The 17400-nt window shown below is 42.0% G+C and overlaps 1 protein-coding gene across 5 annotated transcripts in view; it reads left to right on the top strand.

Moving 5' to 3' along the window:
• The window catches only part of MGAT4C (MGAT4 family member C), an 860657-nt gene that overhangs the window by 796891 nt on the left and 46366 nt on the right, over positions 1-17400 (top strand). For 4 of the 5 annotated variants that reach the window (XM_055095962.2, XM_063593178.1, XM_034936306.3 and 1 more), the window contains one exon: positions 4224-4273. Coding sequence is in view for 2 of the 5 variants with exons in the window: in XM_063593178.1 (XP_063449248.1) it covers positions 4254-4273 (20 nt within the window). In the remaining 3 variants the exon portion in view is untranslated. Of the gene's footprint in view, positions 1-4223; positions 4309-17400 lie in introns of those variants that run through there. The other variant, XM_055095963.1, reaches the window with a different exon arrangement.

The raw sequence follows: 17400 nt of genomic DNA, 5'->3' as shown, positions 1-17400 counted from the left end.
CATATCCTCCCTAACACTTATTTTTCATCTTTTTTTTATAATGGCCATTCTAACAGGGATCAGGTGATAACTCATCATGAATTTTACTTGCATTTTCTGGTAATGAGTGAGGCTGAGCATTTTTTATGTATATACCTGTTGGTCATTTTATGTCTTCTTCTGAGAAATGTTTATTCCTGTCCTTGGCCCATTTTTAATTGGACCATTTGTTTTCTTGCTAATAGTTTGTTTGAGTTCCTTATACATTTGGAATACTAACTTAGGAGATACATGGTTACAATTTTTTCTGCCATTTTGCAGGCTGTCTTTTTGTTTTATCCATTGTTTCTCTTGCTGTTTAGAGCTTTCTAATTTGATATAATCCCATTTGTCTATTTTTTGCTTTGGTTTTCTATGCTTTTGGGGTCTTAATCTCCCCCAGAAAGTCATTTTCCAGACCAATATTATAGAGATTGTGCCCTGTGTTTATGTCTTGGAAAGGGGGTCTTAGAACACTTTCTCTGTTTGCTCTTCTGTGTTTGAATACTGCCCAGGGGATACTAAGCTCCAGTGTCATAGATGAGCCTACACAAAATTCTTAGTTCAGCTAAGGCAAGTCATGCCCAACCAAGGGACAGAACATCCTACCTTTTAAGTTAGAAGTGTCCAAAAATTATTAATTTGTCTCTTAGTCATCTCATCTACACACACACACACACAAAGTCAAATACTCAGCTAATGGTTTTCCAATGTTCCAGTCACCAAAGCTTCTTGTATATATTTATGTTAAAAAAAAAAAGTCACTGTGGCTAATCACCTCATTTAAAAGTCAGATTGAACACGTGGGCATTCACATGTGTAGGCTGAGGTATATTGGCAAGGAATTGACACTCATACTTCCCCAAAGATCTTTCGCTTTGCTTGGCTGACTCTGCAACTCCAATAAAGTGCAGCCAGACTCCAGTAAAAGAAATAAAGTGAACACTTTGCCTCCTAGTACCTTTGCTGCCGTTTGCATTTCACCACTCAGCTTATAGAGATGAAATCTATTACTCAGCAGGCACCGCTTGCACAAATGAAAGATATATTTTTCTTCCAGATGGGACAGATCAGCAAGATTCATAAAATACTAATGATGAAAGCTCTGGGAATTATATATATCCCTGACCATAGGTTTCTCTTGACAGTGAAGAATTGTCAGTTTAACCCATTTTTTTTTTCTGTAAGATTCCCTTCAAGAATTATATAAAGGGAAAATAATACATGATTTAAGATTCAGATGACCATAGATTTGAGGGAAAGATTATCTTTCTGTCTTTCATTTTCTTTCATGTTTTGTGTTCCCAATCTGCAATACATTTTGCTGAGTGGTGTAGTGTGGTCAATTTGATTCTTGAAGCTGTTCATGTGCTCATGAAGGAAACTGCTTTTATGAGAATAATACAGGAAGTATGCATTTCTTATTATTTAATTGAACATACAATTTAGCAATACCTGACATTTATATGATTGAAATAATTTGTTTATCTCAAAATTAGAAATTTATTGAATGTGTATTCAAAATATATATTAATGTAGAATTTCACTTTCACTTGTTAGGTTTTGTTATCTTGAAAACTTTTCTATAACCATTACAAATCAACAATAATTTTTAGGTTACTATCTCTGTAGAAAGCTTGGTCACTTACCTTTCTTTTTTTTAAGGAAAAAATTTTGGGCCCTCTTTTTGAGGCAGCAAATCAATTACCATTAATCTGAAATTTTTTAAACATGTATTTTCATTTTACACAGAAACAAAGTTTACATTTATAAAATCTAAAAATGATAGAAATGTATAATTATCTTATTATGGCAACCTGATTCATTGTATTATATTACATATGTTTAGGAACATATATTTAAGTATCTATGAGATATTTGAATATTAGAAATTTCTTGAAAATAATAAAATACTTCTATTAGCCAATTTATAGAAAATTCTACATGAAACATATCTCCAATTGTTTTAAAAACTCTTTGAAATATTTTATGCTAGCACAATTATTTGCAACTTGACTCAAAATATTTTTCATCATGCTATAGAGCAATAGTACAAAAAACTAACCATTTTAACAATAATGCTTCAGAAGGGAGGAGACAGTCACACAAAAATGGATCCAAAATCAACTAAATTATATCTATTATAATTCTAATACTAATTAGATATATAGTACTAATACTATATATCTAATACAATTCTATTATTCACATTGAAGATACCACCTAATTTTTTAAATATTAATAATTAGAAAACTAAAATATTCTTTTTCATTCATACTCTTTTTCTACCTAAATAGAACACATAATTATTTTGATTTGATAACAAAATATTTACAAAAATAATATATAATTTAATTTAACCAGATGAAATTATCTTTGCTTAATTACTTTTTATTTAATTGAATATCTGGCTTAATATATATATCTCTTCTCAGGTACATGATATTTTTCATCAGTGTCTATGAGAAATTATCAGCCAAATATAAACTTCATAAATCACTAATGGGATTCTAAAGTCCTGTGCCTACAGTGTGTTAAAGTTTCTAGTTGATGATAGCCATACAAAGATGAATAAGCAATTCCATTTTGTTCATCAGTCTTTCACAAAATTCATGAACTAGTTGTAAAAAATCAGATCCTGTTAAAATGTATCCTGAATTATATTTAAAGGTACATCACTAGTAAGTAGAGTCAAAAGACCAATTACAAGAGTTCTGGTCGTGAACATTGTTATAATATTTTCAAAACCAATGCTGTTTTTCCTGGTTGCCTGATCATCTGATGATCACCTCTAATGTTTAGATTCTCTTCATCGATGTTTCAAATGTATAATATTGAAAACATAAACTCCATAAACCAAACACCTTGCTGTGACCAAATACACAATGCTTGCATGGGATTCAACCGATTGTTGCTACAGCCTTCTGAATAACAAATTTCTTGGGATCTATAGTTGGGTCTCTTTAAGTTCTGCTTTTCTTTTGCTCCATGCCAATGAATGAAATCTGGTTTTAGGTCCTAGCCTCTGTGTTCTGTGATATGACTAACTGGCTGTGAAGATAACTTCATGTTAAAAAATGAGTTTATGTGACATGAGAATCCCAAAATACCTACTACTGTTTCAAAATGACAGTCTCCAATTGCAACTATTCTTGCTGTCTGTGGAAGCTACGGAAGAAGACAAAGAGGAAAAATGTGGAAATTCCAATGGAGGTGTTGTTGACCACAGAAGCTGACCACGGCACACTTAAGTAGAGAGAGAAATGCTGATGGAGATATCAGGAGAGCTGGAGGAATCTGTGCCTCAAGAGTATATAAATGTTCACAGTTGACTCTTGTCTGAAAGAATAATGTTTACATAACACCAAACTTTGAAAAACAGCATAATTGGTTCTACTTAGAGTTACTTAAATAGCCCAAAGTAGCACTGAGTTTTTAAAAATATAAATATATGTTTATGTATAGTGGGAAAAGACAATACAAAATGAGAATATATTTATTTTCTCAAACTACCTTTGCTTAAAGAAAATACACATAATTTTAAACGCATGTTATCTTTAGAGAATTTTATTCGCTTATTTATTGTTTTATACCTTCACAGTTTTCTTCTGAATACCCTTGTTAACACAGTCTGGCAGACATTCAATAGCAAACTGTGTTCCAGGCAATGAATTTATACTGTTGTAACAGGAACAATCTCTTGAATGTTGTAACCTTTTATATGTGATGGAAAAATCAATAACATGGATAAATGTGTAACAGACTAGCCTGTGCACCTTTTTGGTGAAGTGAAGTTCAGTGATACGGACTGAAGTACTTTCTTAAGGAAAATAACTTTATGCTTAAGTGGAATGTTATAAAATATATTTATTTACTAACAGACGTCAATAGTAATATTAAAAGAGACTTATATGTGTGTATCTCTATATTATGTTATATATAATTCAAATATTTAATTTGATACTTTAAATGAAAAATTTAACTTAATACAAAGGTATGTCTATTCTGTGACATGCATACACAGATAAATTATGTTAAAATATTTGGTCTATATTTTTCTGTCAATTTAGAAAGATTTTATAAATATGATCCTAATGCAGTTAGATGGAAAATGGCAAGTTATTACAGAGAATACTTTTTATTTTACTTTTATCAGCAAGAAACCAGTGGGTTGTATTAGTAATATTAGACTTTCTTTTTTCCAGGGTATCAACGGTTTCTGTACAGCACAGATTATGACAGCGTCTTTCTTAAGGTGAGATTCTATGTCATTCATGGTAGTATTCTAAGGTACTACACTTTTTTAATGTATTATCAAAAATATTTAATAAGTAAAATTGTCCTGGAGTAGCTACACATGCCTAAATTGAAAATATTTTCTCATCAGTTTTATGTTATTTCTTCAATAGTGTTGTTTTCATGATAAACTCTTAACAACATTTCTTGAACATTTCTGAGTACAAGCCATGTAACGTGATACTTTGATTAAAACTTCAAATGTGTTAACCATATAAGAAAATCAAGTTAGAGAACAACAGCAAAACATTCTAATACAACTAATACAATTAAGGCATCTCTCAGAGAGTGCACACACTTGTGCAGGTACACACACACACACACAGGCACACAGAGAGGATGGTAATTAATATTGGTAACTTTCTCCTAAAATACAAGAACATTAGAATCTTACAATTCTCATAAGCCCTCCAGATTGTTGTGTTAATGAGTAGTTTTGCTCTATCTTCTTTATTATTCCAAGAGTTAGCAATTTTTATTATTGTATTATAAGTTAATTATATGAGATTTACTCACACATTTACTACTTTTTCCCATTTCTTATCAGACTTTACACCTTGTCTATCTGCTAAAAGTATATACTTTATCATTTCCTTTAGTAAAGAATTGTCAAGTTTTCTTTGTCTGAAAGTATTTTTATTTTACTCTTACTCTTGAAAAATAATTTCCCCCATTGTGAATCTAGATTGTCAGTAATTTTGCTTGCACCACTGAATAGTTTATTATATTGCTTCCTGGATTCCATTTATTAATGAAAACTCAATTGTTTTCATTGTAACAACTCAGACAGTTGTTACACCTGTCTGGGTAATTTGCATTTCTTCTTGCTGCTTTTAAAGTCTTCTCTTAATCTTTAGTGATCTAAAACTGGTTGTAATATGACTGGATATATTATGTATCCCACTCTAGATTTGTTAGCCTTCTTGAAACTGTCAATAGATGTTTCCAGCAATTCTGGAACTCCTCAGTCAGCATCTCCTTTAATGTAATATCTTCCATTTATTTATTTTCCATATCTCTTCCTTTTTTCACATCATTTCATTATTTATTACTTTGAATCTATATCCAGTTCACTGATTTTATCTGCATAGCTGATATATTTTCATTTAATCTTTTTTAATATTCTAATTTTTATTCGTATTTTTTCAAATATGACTTTAGGTTCATGATGTACATGTGCAGGTCTGTTACATGGGTGAACTGTGTGTCACTGTCGTTTGGTATATGAATGATCACATTCACTCAGGTAGCAAGCATAGTACCCGATTTAGTAGTTTTTCAACCCTCACTCCCTCCCTCCCACACTCTCTGCTCTAGTAGTCCCTGGTGTCTGTTGCTGATATCTTTATGTCCATGTGTACTCAGTGTTTAGCCCCCACTTATAACTGAAAACACGGAGTATTTGGTTTTCTGTTCCTTTGTTAATTCACTTAGGATAATGGCCTCCAGCAGCATCCATGTTGCTGCAAAGGACGTGATTTTGTTCTTCTTTATGGTGACAGAGTATTCCATTTGTGTTAAGAAATTCTGTTTGAGTCTTTTAAAAATTCAGTCATCTTTTTTTTTCTTGTTCTTATGTTCAATCCAAGTTTCTATTTTATTTGTGATTCTATTTACACTCTGTGTTGTTCATGATCAATTTCATTCATGGACTATTATTTTCCGTGTGTGTTTTTGCTGTTGTTTTAACTATGATTGCACACACATAAAATGTTATTTATGAAAATTCTTTGAGGCGAGACTTGAAGTTCTACTCTTAAATTTTTTGCTCCTGCCAATCACTAAGGGGCAATATCAACCCAAGACCAATTTTATACTAACTGCTTTGCTTTTGGTTTTTGAGCAAACAAATAGCATGAATTCATTCAGATCTCAGATCTTTAATAAGGATAAGTTCTTAGTTTTGGTTTTATTTTCTCCAGGCAGCACTCAGGAATGAATATTTCTTTTTAGACCCTTTTTCGCCATGAGGTTTGTTTCTTATTTTATGAGGGAGAGCATTTTCTATTATACTTTCCACTATGGGTGGGCCACAAGGTTTATCTCCTGCATTCTGTTCATCATGAAGCAGTCAAAATGTAATCTCAAACATTCTAAGGTTTGGTAGGAATTTTCACACAGGAAGCTGGCTTTGGTGATTACTTCACCTCCTAGGGTTTCTGTTTTTATTATTATCATAGTATTTGTAGAATTTTTTCTTTCATGCAAAATGAAAGATTCTTATAATGTACATACACATGTGTGTGTATGTAATTTTATTTTAATTGTTTTTCATCAGTAACTTTACTCTGGTTAGATAGATCCAATATGCAGTCTTGAAGCAGAAAAGTAAATGTTTTTGATTTCTAAAGATGCTAATACTTGATTCTTTACATTTTGCGGACAGTCACAAAGAAAAAATTATAGTGATTTATCTTTATAAACAACTGCTATGCCTAGAATAAAGAAATGTTGCAGAAAAAAAGTGCAGCAGTTCTTAAACATTTTGCTTTCAGAATATCAGTTTCTTGAGAATCATTAAGGACTCCAAAGGGCTTTGTTTTGGCGATTTTCATCTATTAATATTTGCTGTATTGTAAACTAAAATATAAATTTTAAAATATTTATTTCCTCTACCACTAAGAATAAACCGATTACCTGTAACAGAGATAGTATATTTTTATGAAAAATAACTGCATTTTTTAAACAAAACAAAAATTAATGAGAAGTTTAGCAGTGCTTTGTATTTTCGCTAATCTCTTTCGTGTATGATTCAAAAGAAAACTCAATAGAAGACTGCTGGAGTGTCGTACCTGCTACTGTATCCACTCTATTTTGATATCAAACATCATGTAGCCTTTGAAAACCTTCACTGTGTATTGTGACAGAATGAGAATTAAGACAAATAATATCTTAGTATCATTGTGGAAATAGGTTTGATCTTGCAGTTGTTCTCGAAAGTTGCTTGGGATCCCCAGGAGACCCCAGTTCACACTTTGAAAACTACTGACTTAATAGCTTACAACAGTTTGCCCCATGAGTCTATAGGTTGCGTGGGTAATTCCACTGAACATGGTAATTCAATCTGGGCTGGACTTGACTCATCTTACGCAGCTTACTAATGTGTTTCTAGTCAGCTATTGGGTTGTCTAAAGGCTGGCTGCTCTAGAATGATCTTGGCTAAAATGATTAGGACCTCACTTCATGTAAACTCTGTACCTCTACCAAAAATGCCTTGGTCTGTTCCCATGGCAGTCAGGGAAGGGTTTCACAAGGGAGAGTTGAAGTATAAAATGACTCTTGAGTCCTAGGCTTAAAATTGTAGGCTGTCAGTTCTACTGCATTCTTTTGGTGCAAACATATTAAAAAGTCAGCTTGAACTCATGAGTGGGGAACAGATTTCACTTCTTGATGGGAGAGGTTACAAAGTCATACCAGAAATGGGGTACATACACAACATGAACCATACAAGACATTGTATCAGTCAGTCTTCCACAACATCTTATGTTCTCAACATGGAAACAAGGTAAAGTTTTCTTTCCTCATCTTCAAATGATTTAACTCCATTGTGAATACTACAGAAATCTGTAGGGACATGTTAAGAAGTAATACTGCTGTCACCTAAAATTCATTAGTTTTGGCTCTACACTGCAAATGCTCAGGTAAAACCATAACCTTGGGTATAACCAGACCTTGAGAGACAGGATCACACTAATAAAATACATGATAAATTGATACTGATGACAATATTAACATTACTAATTTTTTAATTCACAATAAAAAATGTAAATATTACTTGAGATGGAATTTTGTGTGGAAATCAGCAAAATCCCTCACATAGTCAAGTAACACCAAGCATGTTATGAATATGCTGTCATTAATTCACTTTTACGGAGACAAGAAATAAACAAAATACATATTTGAGCACATTTCCTCCTTACACATAGACAAATATAGAAATCAGATTGTTGTTCTCTGATTATCAAAATAGTAGGAGATCAGATAAGTAAAAATTTAATAACATCAAGCTAAGAAAGCTGTATTTAGTGATAAAAATTTGGGGGTTTTGTTTTTGTGTTTTCTTTTTCTAACAGAATGGAAAATGCTTAAAGTATTTCTTTCCACCTCAAAGATAATCACACCATTAAGAGGAGAAATACCAAAATTGTATAGCTTGGCTCCCTTTCCTCTGGATCAGATGTTACATGTTCCTCAAATGTCTAGAGTCATGCAAGTAATGCATATGAGTGACATAGTTCAGCAGTAAAATGTGAAGTACTTGTGGAGAGAGAGGAGTGTAGGCAACTAGGATAAGCCTTCCCGATATAAATAGTATTAGCTTTTACTTAGGTCCAGCCAATCGCTGCAATGTAGGAATGAAGATCCATTATTACTCTATATTTTGATTTTAAAAACAAAAGAAGGTTGTCTCAGTAAGATGCCTGACCAGACACACCCAGGATGAATATCTGCCACCAAGTGACTGAGACATAGGGAAAACTGGTGCACTATGAGCAGATCTTCAGAGGGAAGGCATTGAGGGTGGACAGAAGGAGGACACAGACCCTGGGCCGAAGGAGGAGGAGGCTGGGAACCCTGAACGGGACTACCATGCACCACAACTTATTCCTGGCCCCCAACAACTCTTGGGGAAGGGGTGGATTGAACAGGTGAGGAGCAACCTGCCCTCACCATGAACCTCTGGAATCCTGGCAACCTGAGATACCACAACACCCATGGACACTTGAGCTAGCAGGGAAAGCTGTGTAGAGAGTTGATAGGAGCAGGACTCTATCCTGTGCTGAATTCACGGGGTATGGTGTGGGAACGTCTGCAGTAAAACATAGCTAGGTCTGCTCCAGGGCCCCAACCTGGCAGAGCCCACTTGCAGTGCAAGTGATGGATAGACAACCAAGGTGCTTCCCAGGGGCCCACATCATAGCTCCTTCAACAGCTGACTGTGCCTGACCATCAGAGAGCTCCAGCAGATCGGCTGCTGCTAACACGTACCAGCTCACCTGCCCCTTCCCCTGACCACAGCCTCCCCCATGCTGCTTTGCCAGCACTCACTTGCCCACTGTCACTCACCCCACTGTCCTTCCAGCGTGCACACATGCGAGTGGACCTTGCCTCCCCTCCTCTGCCAGAATATGTGTGTGCATGCATCCCCTCACACTACTGCCCACAGAGCAAACATGTGCACAGAAGCTGGCAGCCACAAACCCACCAGCATCCCAGCCCGACCAATGAACATGTAACCCACCATGCTGCCACTGCTGCTGGCATGTGCAAACAAACATGAATTCTTCTATCACCACTCAGACAAAGCACTTTGGCTGGCACCATCCATGGGATTGTTATGGACTGCAGTCTGGAAACAGCTCAGCCCCTCCAGAACCACAGATTCCTAACCTTGAGGGTCCTGAGAACAAAGCTGGGAGCCTGGGATCATTCCCTCAAAGTTAGAGCACACAGCTCAAGAATGCTGAACTGAGCCTTAGACCCCTAAAATCTTCCAGAAAGAAATCCAGTCAACTGAAACCACCTTAGACCACAATCAAACCCTTAAGGTCAACAAAGAAGATAAAAGCAACAAAACCCATTCAAAGGATAGCAACTTCTAAGATTGAAGGAACATCAGCCTGCACAGATGAGAAAAAACCAGAGCAAGAACTCTGGTAACTCAAAAAACTAAAGTGTCCTCTCACCTCAAAATGACCAACACTGGTTCCCCAGCAATGGTTCTTAACAAGGCTGAAATGGCTGAAATGACAGAAGTAGAATTCAGATCATGGACAGGAAAGAAGATTCAGGAGAAAGTCAAAACCCAATTCAAGTATCCTAAGTGATGCAAAAATGTAAAGAGACCAAATTTATTGACTCATTGACATCCCTGAAAGAGAGGGGGAGAAAGCAAACAACTTGAAAACCATATTGGAGGATGTGATGGTTAATATCGAGTGTCAACTTGATTTGATTGAAAGATGTAAAGTATTGTTCCTGTGTGTGTCTGTGAGGGTGATGCCAAAGGAGATTAATATTTGAGTCAGTGGACAAGGAAAGGCAGACCCATTCTCAATCTGGGTGGGCACAGTCTAATCAGCTGCCAGTGTGGCTAAAATAAAAGCAGGTAGAAGAATGTGGAAGGACTAGACTGGCTGAGTCTTCTGACCTCCTTTTACCTCTGCTGGATGCTTCCTGCCCTTGAACACTGGACTCCAAGTTCTTCAGCTTTTAGACTCTTGGGCCTACACCAGTGGGTTGCCAGGGGCTATCAGGCCTTCTGTCACAGACTGAAGGCTGCACTGTTAGTTTTCCTACTTTTGAGGTTTTGGACTTGGACTGACTTGCTCCTCAGCTTGCAGACGACCTATTGTGGGACTTCACCTTGTGACTGTGTAAGTCAAAACTCCTTAATAAACTCCCTTTTATATATACATCTATCATATTAGTCCTGTCTCTCTAGGAACCCTAATACAGATGATATCACCCATGAAAATTTCCCCAACTTCACTAGAGAGGACACAATATTCAAATTCAGAAAATGCAGAGAACCCTTGTGAGATACTACATAAGATGACCATCCCCAAGACTCATAGTCATCAGATTCTCTAAGATCGAAATGAAAGAAAAAAAGGTTAAATGCAGCTGGAGAGAAGGTCACTTGCAATGTGAACACCATCAGGCTACCAGCAGACTTTTTAACAGAAACCCTATAAGCCAGAAAATATTGGGGGCCTATATTCAGCATTCTTTTTTTTTTTTTTTTTTTTTTTGAGACAGAGTCTTGCTCTGTTGCCCAGGCTGGAGTGCAGTGGCATGATCTTGGCTCACTGCAAGCTCTGCCTTCTGGATTCACACCATTCTCCTGCCTCAGCCTCCTGAGTAGCTGGGACTACAGGTGCCTGCCACCACGCCCAGCTAATTTTTTGTATTTTTTTTAATAGAGATGGGGTTTCACCGTGTTAGCCAGGATGGTCTCAATCTCCTGACCCTGTGATCTGCCCACCTCGAACTCCCATTCAGCATTCTTAATGAAATTCCAACAAAGAATTTTGTATCTAGCCAAACTAATCTTCATAAGCAAAGGACATGTAAGATTCTTTTCAGACAAGCAAATGCTATGGGAATTCCTTGCATCAGACCTGTTGTACAAGAGGTCCTGAAGGTAGTGCCAAATATGGATAGGAAAGACTGCAACCAGATACAACAAAAACGCATTTAACTGCAGAAACCATTGACACTATAAAGCAACTGCACAAACAAGTTTGTATAAAAACGAGCTAACAACACAATGACAGGATCAAATCCACACATATCAATATTAACCTTGAATGTAACCAGGCTAAAGGCCTGAATTAAAAGGCACAAAGTGGCAGGTTGGATAAAGAAGCAAGACCCAATGATATGCTGTCTTCAAGAAACTCATCTCACATACAATGTCATCCATAGGCTTAAAGTTAATGGATGGAGAAAAATCTGCCAAGGAAATGGAAAACAAAAAAGCAGGCATTGCTATTTTAATTCCAGACAAAACAGACTTTAAACCAACAAAGTTCAAAAAAGACAAAGAAGCGTATTACATAATGGTAGAGGAATCAATTCAACAGAAGACCTAATTATCCTGAATATATATACACCCAACACAGGCACACTCAGATTCATAAAGCAAGTGCTTTGAGACCTATGAAGAGAGTGAGATAGCCACACAATAACAGGAGGAGGGTTCAACACCCCACAGAGCACATTAGGGAGATCATCGGAGCAGAAAACTAACAAAGATATTCAGGACCTGAACTCAACCAAATGGACCTAATAGACACCTACAGAACTCTCCACCCAAAAACAACAGAATATACGTTCTTTTCACGTGCACACGGGTATACTCTGAAATTGACTGCATAATTGTCCATAAAACAATTCTCGGGCTGCACTTCTCGGCTGGGCTGGTCTCCAGCTCTTAACCGCGAGTGATCCGCCAGCCTCGGCCTCCCGAGGTGCCGGGATTGCAGACGGAGTCTCGTTAACTCAGTGCTCAATGGCGGCCAGGCTGGAGTGCAGTGGCGTGATCTCGGCTCGCTACAACCACCTCCCAGCCGCCTGCCTTGGCCTCCCTAAGTGCCGAGATTGCAGCCTCTGCCTGGCAGCCACCCCGTCTGGGAAGTGAGGAGCGTCTCCGCCTGACCGCCCATCGTCTGGGATGTGAGGAGCCCCTCTGCCTGGCTGCCCAGTCTGGAAAGTGAGGAGCGTCTCTGCCCAGCCGCCATCCCATCTAGGAAGTGAGGAGCGCCTCTTCCCGGCCGCCATCACATCTGGGAAGTGAGGAGCGTCTCTGCCCGGCTGCCCATCGTCTGAGATGTGGGGAGCACCTCTGCCCTGCCGCCCCGTCCGGGATGTGAGGAGTGTCTCTGCCCGGCCGCCCTGTCTGAGAAGTGAGGAGACCCTCTGCCTGGCAACCGCCCCGTCTGAGAAGTGAGGAGCCCCTCCGCCCGGCAGCCACCCCGTCTGAGAAGTGAGGAGCGTCCTCCCTCCTCGTCTGGGAGGGAGGTGGGGGGGTCAGCCCCCCGCCCGGCCAGCCGCCCCGTCTGGGAGGGAGGTGGGGGGATCAGCCCCCCGCCTGGCCAGCCGCCCCGTCCGGGAGGGAGGTGGGGGGATCAGCCCCCTGCCCGGCCAGCCGCCCTGTCCAGGAGGTGGGGGGGGCGCCTCTGCCCGGCCGCCCCTACTGGGAAGTGAGGAGCCCCTCTGCCCGGCCAGCCGCTCTGTCTGGGAGGGAGGTGGGGGGGTCAGCCCCCGGCCCGGCCAGCCGCCCCGTCCGGGAGGGAGGTGGGGGGGTTAGCCCCCCGCCTGGCCAGCTGCCCCATCCGGGAGGTGAGGGGCGCCTCTGCCCGGCCGCCCCTTCTGGGAAGTGAGGAGCCCCTCCGCCCGGCCAGCCGCCCCGTCCGGGAGGGAGGTGGGGGGTCAGACCCCCGCCCGGCCAGCCGCCCCATCTGGGAGGGAGGTGGGGGGGTCAGCCCCCCGCCCGGCCAGCCGCCCCGTCTGGGAGGGAGGTGGGGGGTCAGCCCCCCGCCCGGCCAGCCGCTCCGTCCGGGAGGGAGGTGGGGGGGTCAGCCCCCCACCCGGCCAGCCGCCCCGTCCGGGAGGGAGGTGGGGGGGTCAGCCCCCCGCCCGGCCAGCCGCCCCGTCCGGGAGGGAGGTGGGGGGGTCAGCCCCCCGCCCGGCCAGCCGCCCCTTCCGGGAGGGAGGTGGGGGGGTCAGCCCCCCGCCCGGCCAGCCGCCCCGTCCGGGAGGGAGGTGGGGGGGTCAGCCCCCCGCCCGGCCAGCCGCCCCGTCCGGGAGGGAGGTGGGGGGGTCAGCCCCCCGCCCGGCCAGCCGCCCCGTCCGGGAGGGAGGTGGGGGGTCAGCCCCCCGCCCGGCCAGCCGCCCCGTCCGGGAGGGAGGTGGGGGGGTCAGACCCCCGCCCGGCCAGCCACCCCGTCCGGGAGGGAGGTGGGGGGATCAGCCCCCCGCCCGGCCAGCCGCCCTGTCCGGGAGGTGAGGGGCGCCTCTGCCCGGCCGCCCCTACCGGGAAGTGAGGAGCCCCTCTGCCCAGCCAGCCGCCCCCTCCGGGAGGGAGGTGGGGGGGTCAGCCCCCCGCCGGGCCAGCCGCCCCGTCGGGGAAGTGAGGGGCGCCTCTGCCCGGCCGCCCCTACTGGGAAGTGAGGAGCCCCTCTGCCCAGCCAGCCGCCCTGTCCGGGAGGGAGGTGGGGGGTCAGCCCCCCGCCCGGCCAGCCGCCCCGTCCGGGAGGGAGGTGGGGGGGGTCAGACCCCCGCCCGGCCAGCCGCCCCGTCCGGGAGGTGAGGGGCGCTTCTGCCCGGCCGCCCCTACTGGGAAGTGAGGAGCTCCTCTGCCCGGCCACCACCCCATCTGGGAGGTGTACTCAACAGCTCATTGAGAACGGGCCATGAAGACAATGGCGGTTTTGTGGAATAGAAAGGGGGGAAAGGTGGGGAAAAGATTGAGAAATCGGATGGTTGCTGTGTCTGTGTAGAAAGAGGTAGACATGGGAGACTTTTCATTTTGTTCTGTACTAAGAAAAATTCTACTGCCTTGGGATCCTGTTGATCTGTGACCTTACCCCCAACCCTGTGCTCTCTGAAACATGTGCTGTATCCACTCAGGGTTGAATGGATTAAGGGCGGTGCAAGATGTGCTTTGTTAAACAGATGCTTGAAGGCAGCATGTTCGTTAAGAGTCATCACCACTCCTTAATCTCAAGTACCCAGGGACACAAACACTGCAGAAGGCCGCAGGGTCCTCTGCCTAGGAAAACCAGAGAACTTTGTTCACTTGTTTATCTGCTGACCTTCCCTCCACTATTGTCCTGTGACCCTGCCAAATCCCCCTGTGCGAGAAACACCCAAGAATGATCAATAAAAAAGAAAAAAAAAAAAAAAAAAACAATTCTCAGGAAAATCTAAAAAAGCAAAATCACACTAACCACAGAATCAGACCACAGCACTATAAGAATTTCAGTCAATACTAAGAAGATAACTCAAAACCATGTAATTACATGGAAATTAAACAACCTAATCCTGAATGACTTGTGAGTAAACAATGAGATTAAGGCAGAAATCAATAAATTCTTTGAAACTTATGAGAACAAAGATACAACATACCAGAATCTCTGGGACAAAGCAAAAGTAATGTTAAGAGGGAAACTTATGGTGCTAAACAGTCACATCAAAAGTTAGAAAGATTTAAAATTAATAACATAACATCAGACCTAGGGGAACTGCAGAAACAATAGCAAAGTATCTCAACTTCAAAGCTAGCAGAAGACAAAAAATAACCAAAATCAGAACTGAAGGAACTGGGGACACACAAACCATAAAAAAAAATCAACAAAATTAGGAATTTGTTTTTTGAGAGAATAAATAAGTTGGACAGACAAGTAGCAACACTAATAAAAAAGAAAGACTATCCAAATAAACACAATCAGAAATGGTAAATGGGACATTACCACTGAGCTAACAGGAAAAAAAAAAAATGGGCAAGATGGCTGAATAAGAAAAGCTCCGGTCTGCAGCAACCAGCCAGATTAATGCAGAAGGCGGGTGATGTCAGCATTTCCAACTAAGGTACCCGATTCATCTCATTGAGACTGGTTGGACAGTGGATGCAGCCCAAGGAGGGTGAGTTGAAGCAGGGTGGGGCGTCGCCTCACCTGGGAAGCACAAGGGCTCGGGGAACTCCCTCTCCTAGCCAAGGGAAGCCATTAGGACTGTACCATGCACTCCGGCCCAGATACTGTGCTTTCCCATGGTTTTCGCAACCCACAAACCAGGAGATTCACTCCAGTGCCCACACCACCAGGATCCTCGGATTCCAGCACAAAACTCAGCAGCAGTTTGGGCGGACACTGAGCTAGCTGCAGGAGTTTTTTTGTTTGTTTGTTTGTTTGTTTGTTTGTTTTTTCTCCATACCCCAGTGGTGCCCAGAATGCCAGTGAGACAGAATCATTCACTGCCCTGGAAAGGGGGCTGAAGCCAGGGAGCCAAGTGGTCTGGCTTGGGACTGAACTCTACCTGGGACACTCAAGCTTGGTGAGGAGAGGGGCTTCCGCCATTGCTGAGGCTTAAGTAGGCAGTTTTACACTCACAGTGCAAACAGAGCCATGGGGAAGTTCGAACTGGGCAGAGCCCACCGCAGCTCAGCAAGGCCACTGCAGCCAGACTGCCTCTCCAGATTCCCTCCTCTCTGGGCAGGGCATCTCTGAAAAAAAGGCAGCAGCCCCAGTCAGGGACTTACAGATAAAAGCCCCACCTCCCTGGGACAGAGCACCTGGGAGAAGAGGTGGTTGGGTGCACAGCTTCAGCAGACTTAAACTTCCCTGCCTGGCAGCTCTGAAGAGAGCAGCAGATCTCCCAGCACAGTGTTTGAGCTCTGATAAGGGATACACTGCCACCTCAAGTGGGTCCCTGACCCCTGTGAATCCTGACTGGGAGACTCTTCCCAGTAGGGGCTGACAGACACCTCATACAGGAGAGCTCTGTAATGGGCTGGCATCTGGCAGGTGCCCCTCTGGGACAAAGCTTCTAGAGGAAGGAACAGGCAGCAATCTTGGTTGTTCTGCAGCATCTGCTGGTGGTACCCAGGCAAACAGGGTCTGCAGTGGACTTCCAGCAAACTCCAGCAGATCTGCAGCAGAAGGATGTGACTGTGAGAAGGAAAACTAACAAACAGAAAGGAATAGTATCAACATCAACAAAAAGGACATCCACTCAGAGAACCCAAATGAAAGTCACTGACTTCAAAGATCAAAGGTAGATAAATCCACAAAGAAAGCGAAAAACCAATGCAAAAAGGCTGACAATTCCAAAAACCAGAACCTCTCTTTTCCTTCAAAGGATCACAACTCCCTGCTAGCAAGGGAACAAAATTGGATGGAGAATGAGTTTGACAAATTAACAGAAGTAGGCTTCAGAAGGTGAGTAATAACAAACTCCTCTGAGCTAAAGGAGCGTGTTCTAACCAACTGCAAGGAAGCTAAGAGCCTTGAAAAAAGGTTAGATGAATTGTTAACTAGAATAACCAGTTTAGGGAAAAACATAAAAGACCTGATGGAGCTGAAAAAACACAGCACGAGAACTTCATGAAGCATACAAAAGTATCAATAGCCGAATCCATCAAGTGGAAGAAAGGATATCAGAGATTGAAGGTCAACTCAATGAAATAAAGTGAGAAGACTAGATTAGAGAAAAAAGAGTAAAAAGAAACAAACAAAGCCTCCAAGAAATATGGGACTATGTGAAAAGACCAAATCTACATTTGATAGGTGTACCTGAAAGTGATGAGGAGAATGGAACCAAGTTGGAAAACACTCTTCAGGATATTATCCAGGAGAACTTCCCCAACCTAGTAAGGCAGGCCAAAATTCAAATTCAGGAAACAGAGAGAACATCACAAAGATACTCCTCGAAAAGAGCAACCCCAAGACACATAATCATCAGATTCACCAAGGTTGAAATGAAGGAAAAAAATATTAAGGGCAGCCAGAGAGAAAGGTTGGGTTACCCACAAAGGGAAGCCCATCAGACTAACAGTGAAACCCTACAAGACAGAAGAGA

This window comes from Pan paniscus, chromosome 10, assembly GCF_029289425.2.
Source record: "Pan paniscus chromosome 10, NHGRI_mPanPan1-v2.0_pri, whole genome shotgun sequence".
Classification (NCBI taxonomy): domain Eukaryota; kingdom Metazoa; phylum Chordata; class Mammalia; order Primates; family Hominidae; genus Pan; species Pan paniscus.
Note: the sequence above shows the minus strand (reverse complement) of the source record. Positions and strands in the feature narration are given on the sequence as shown.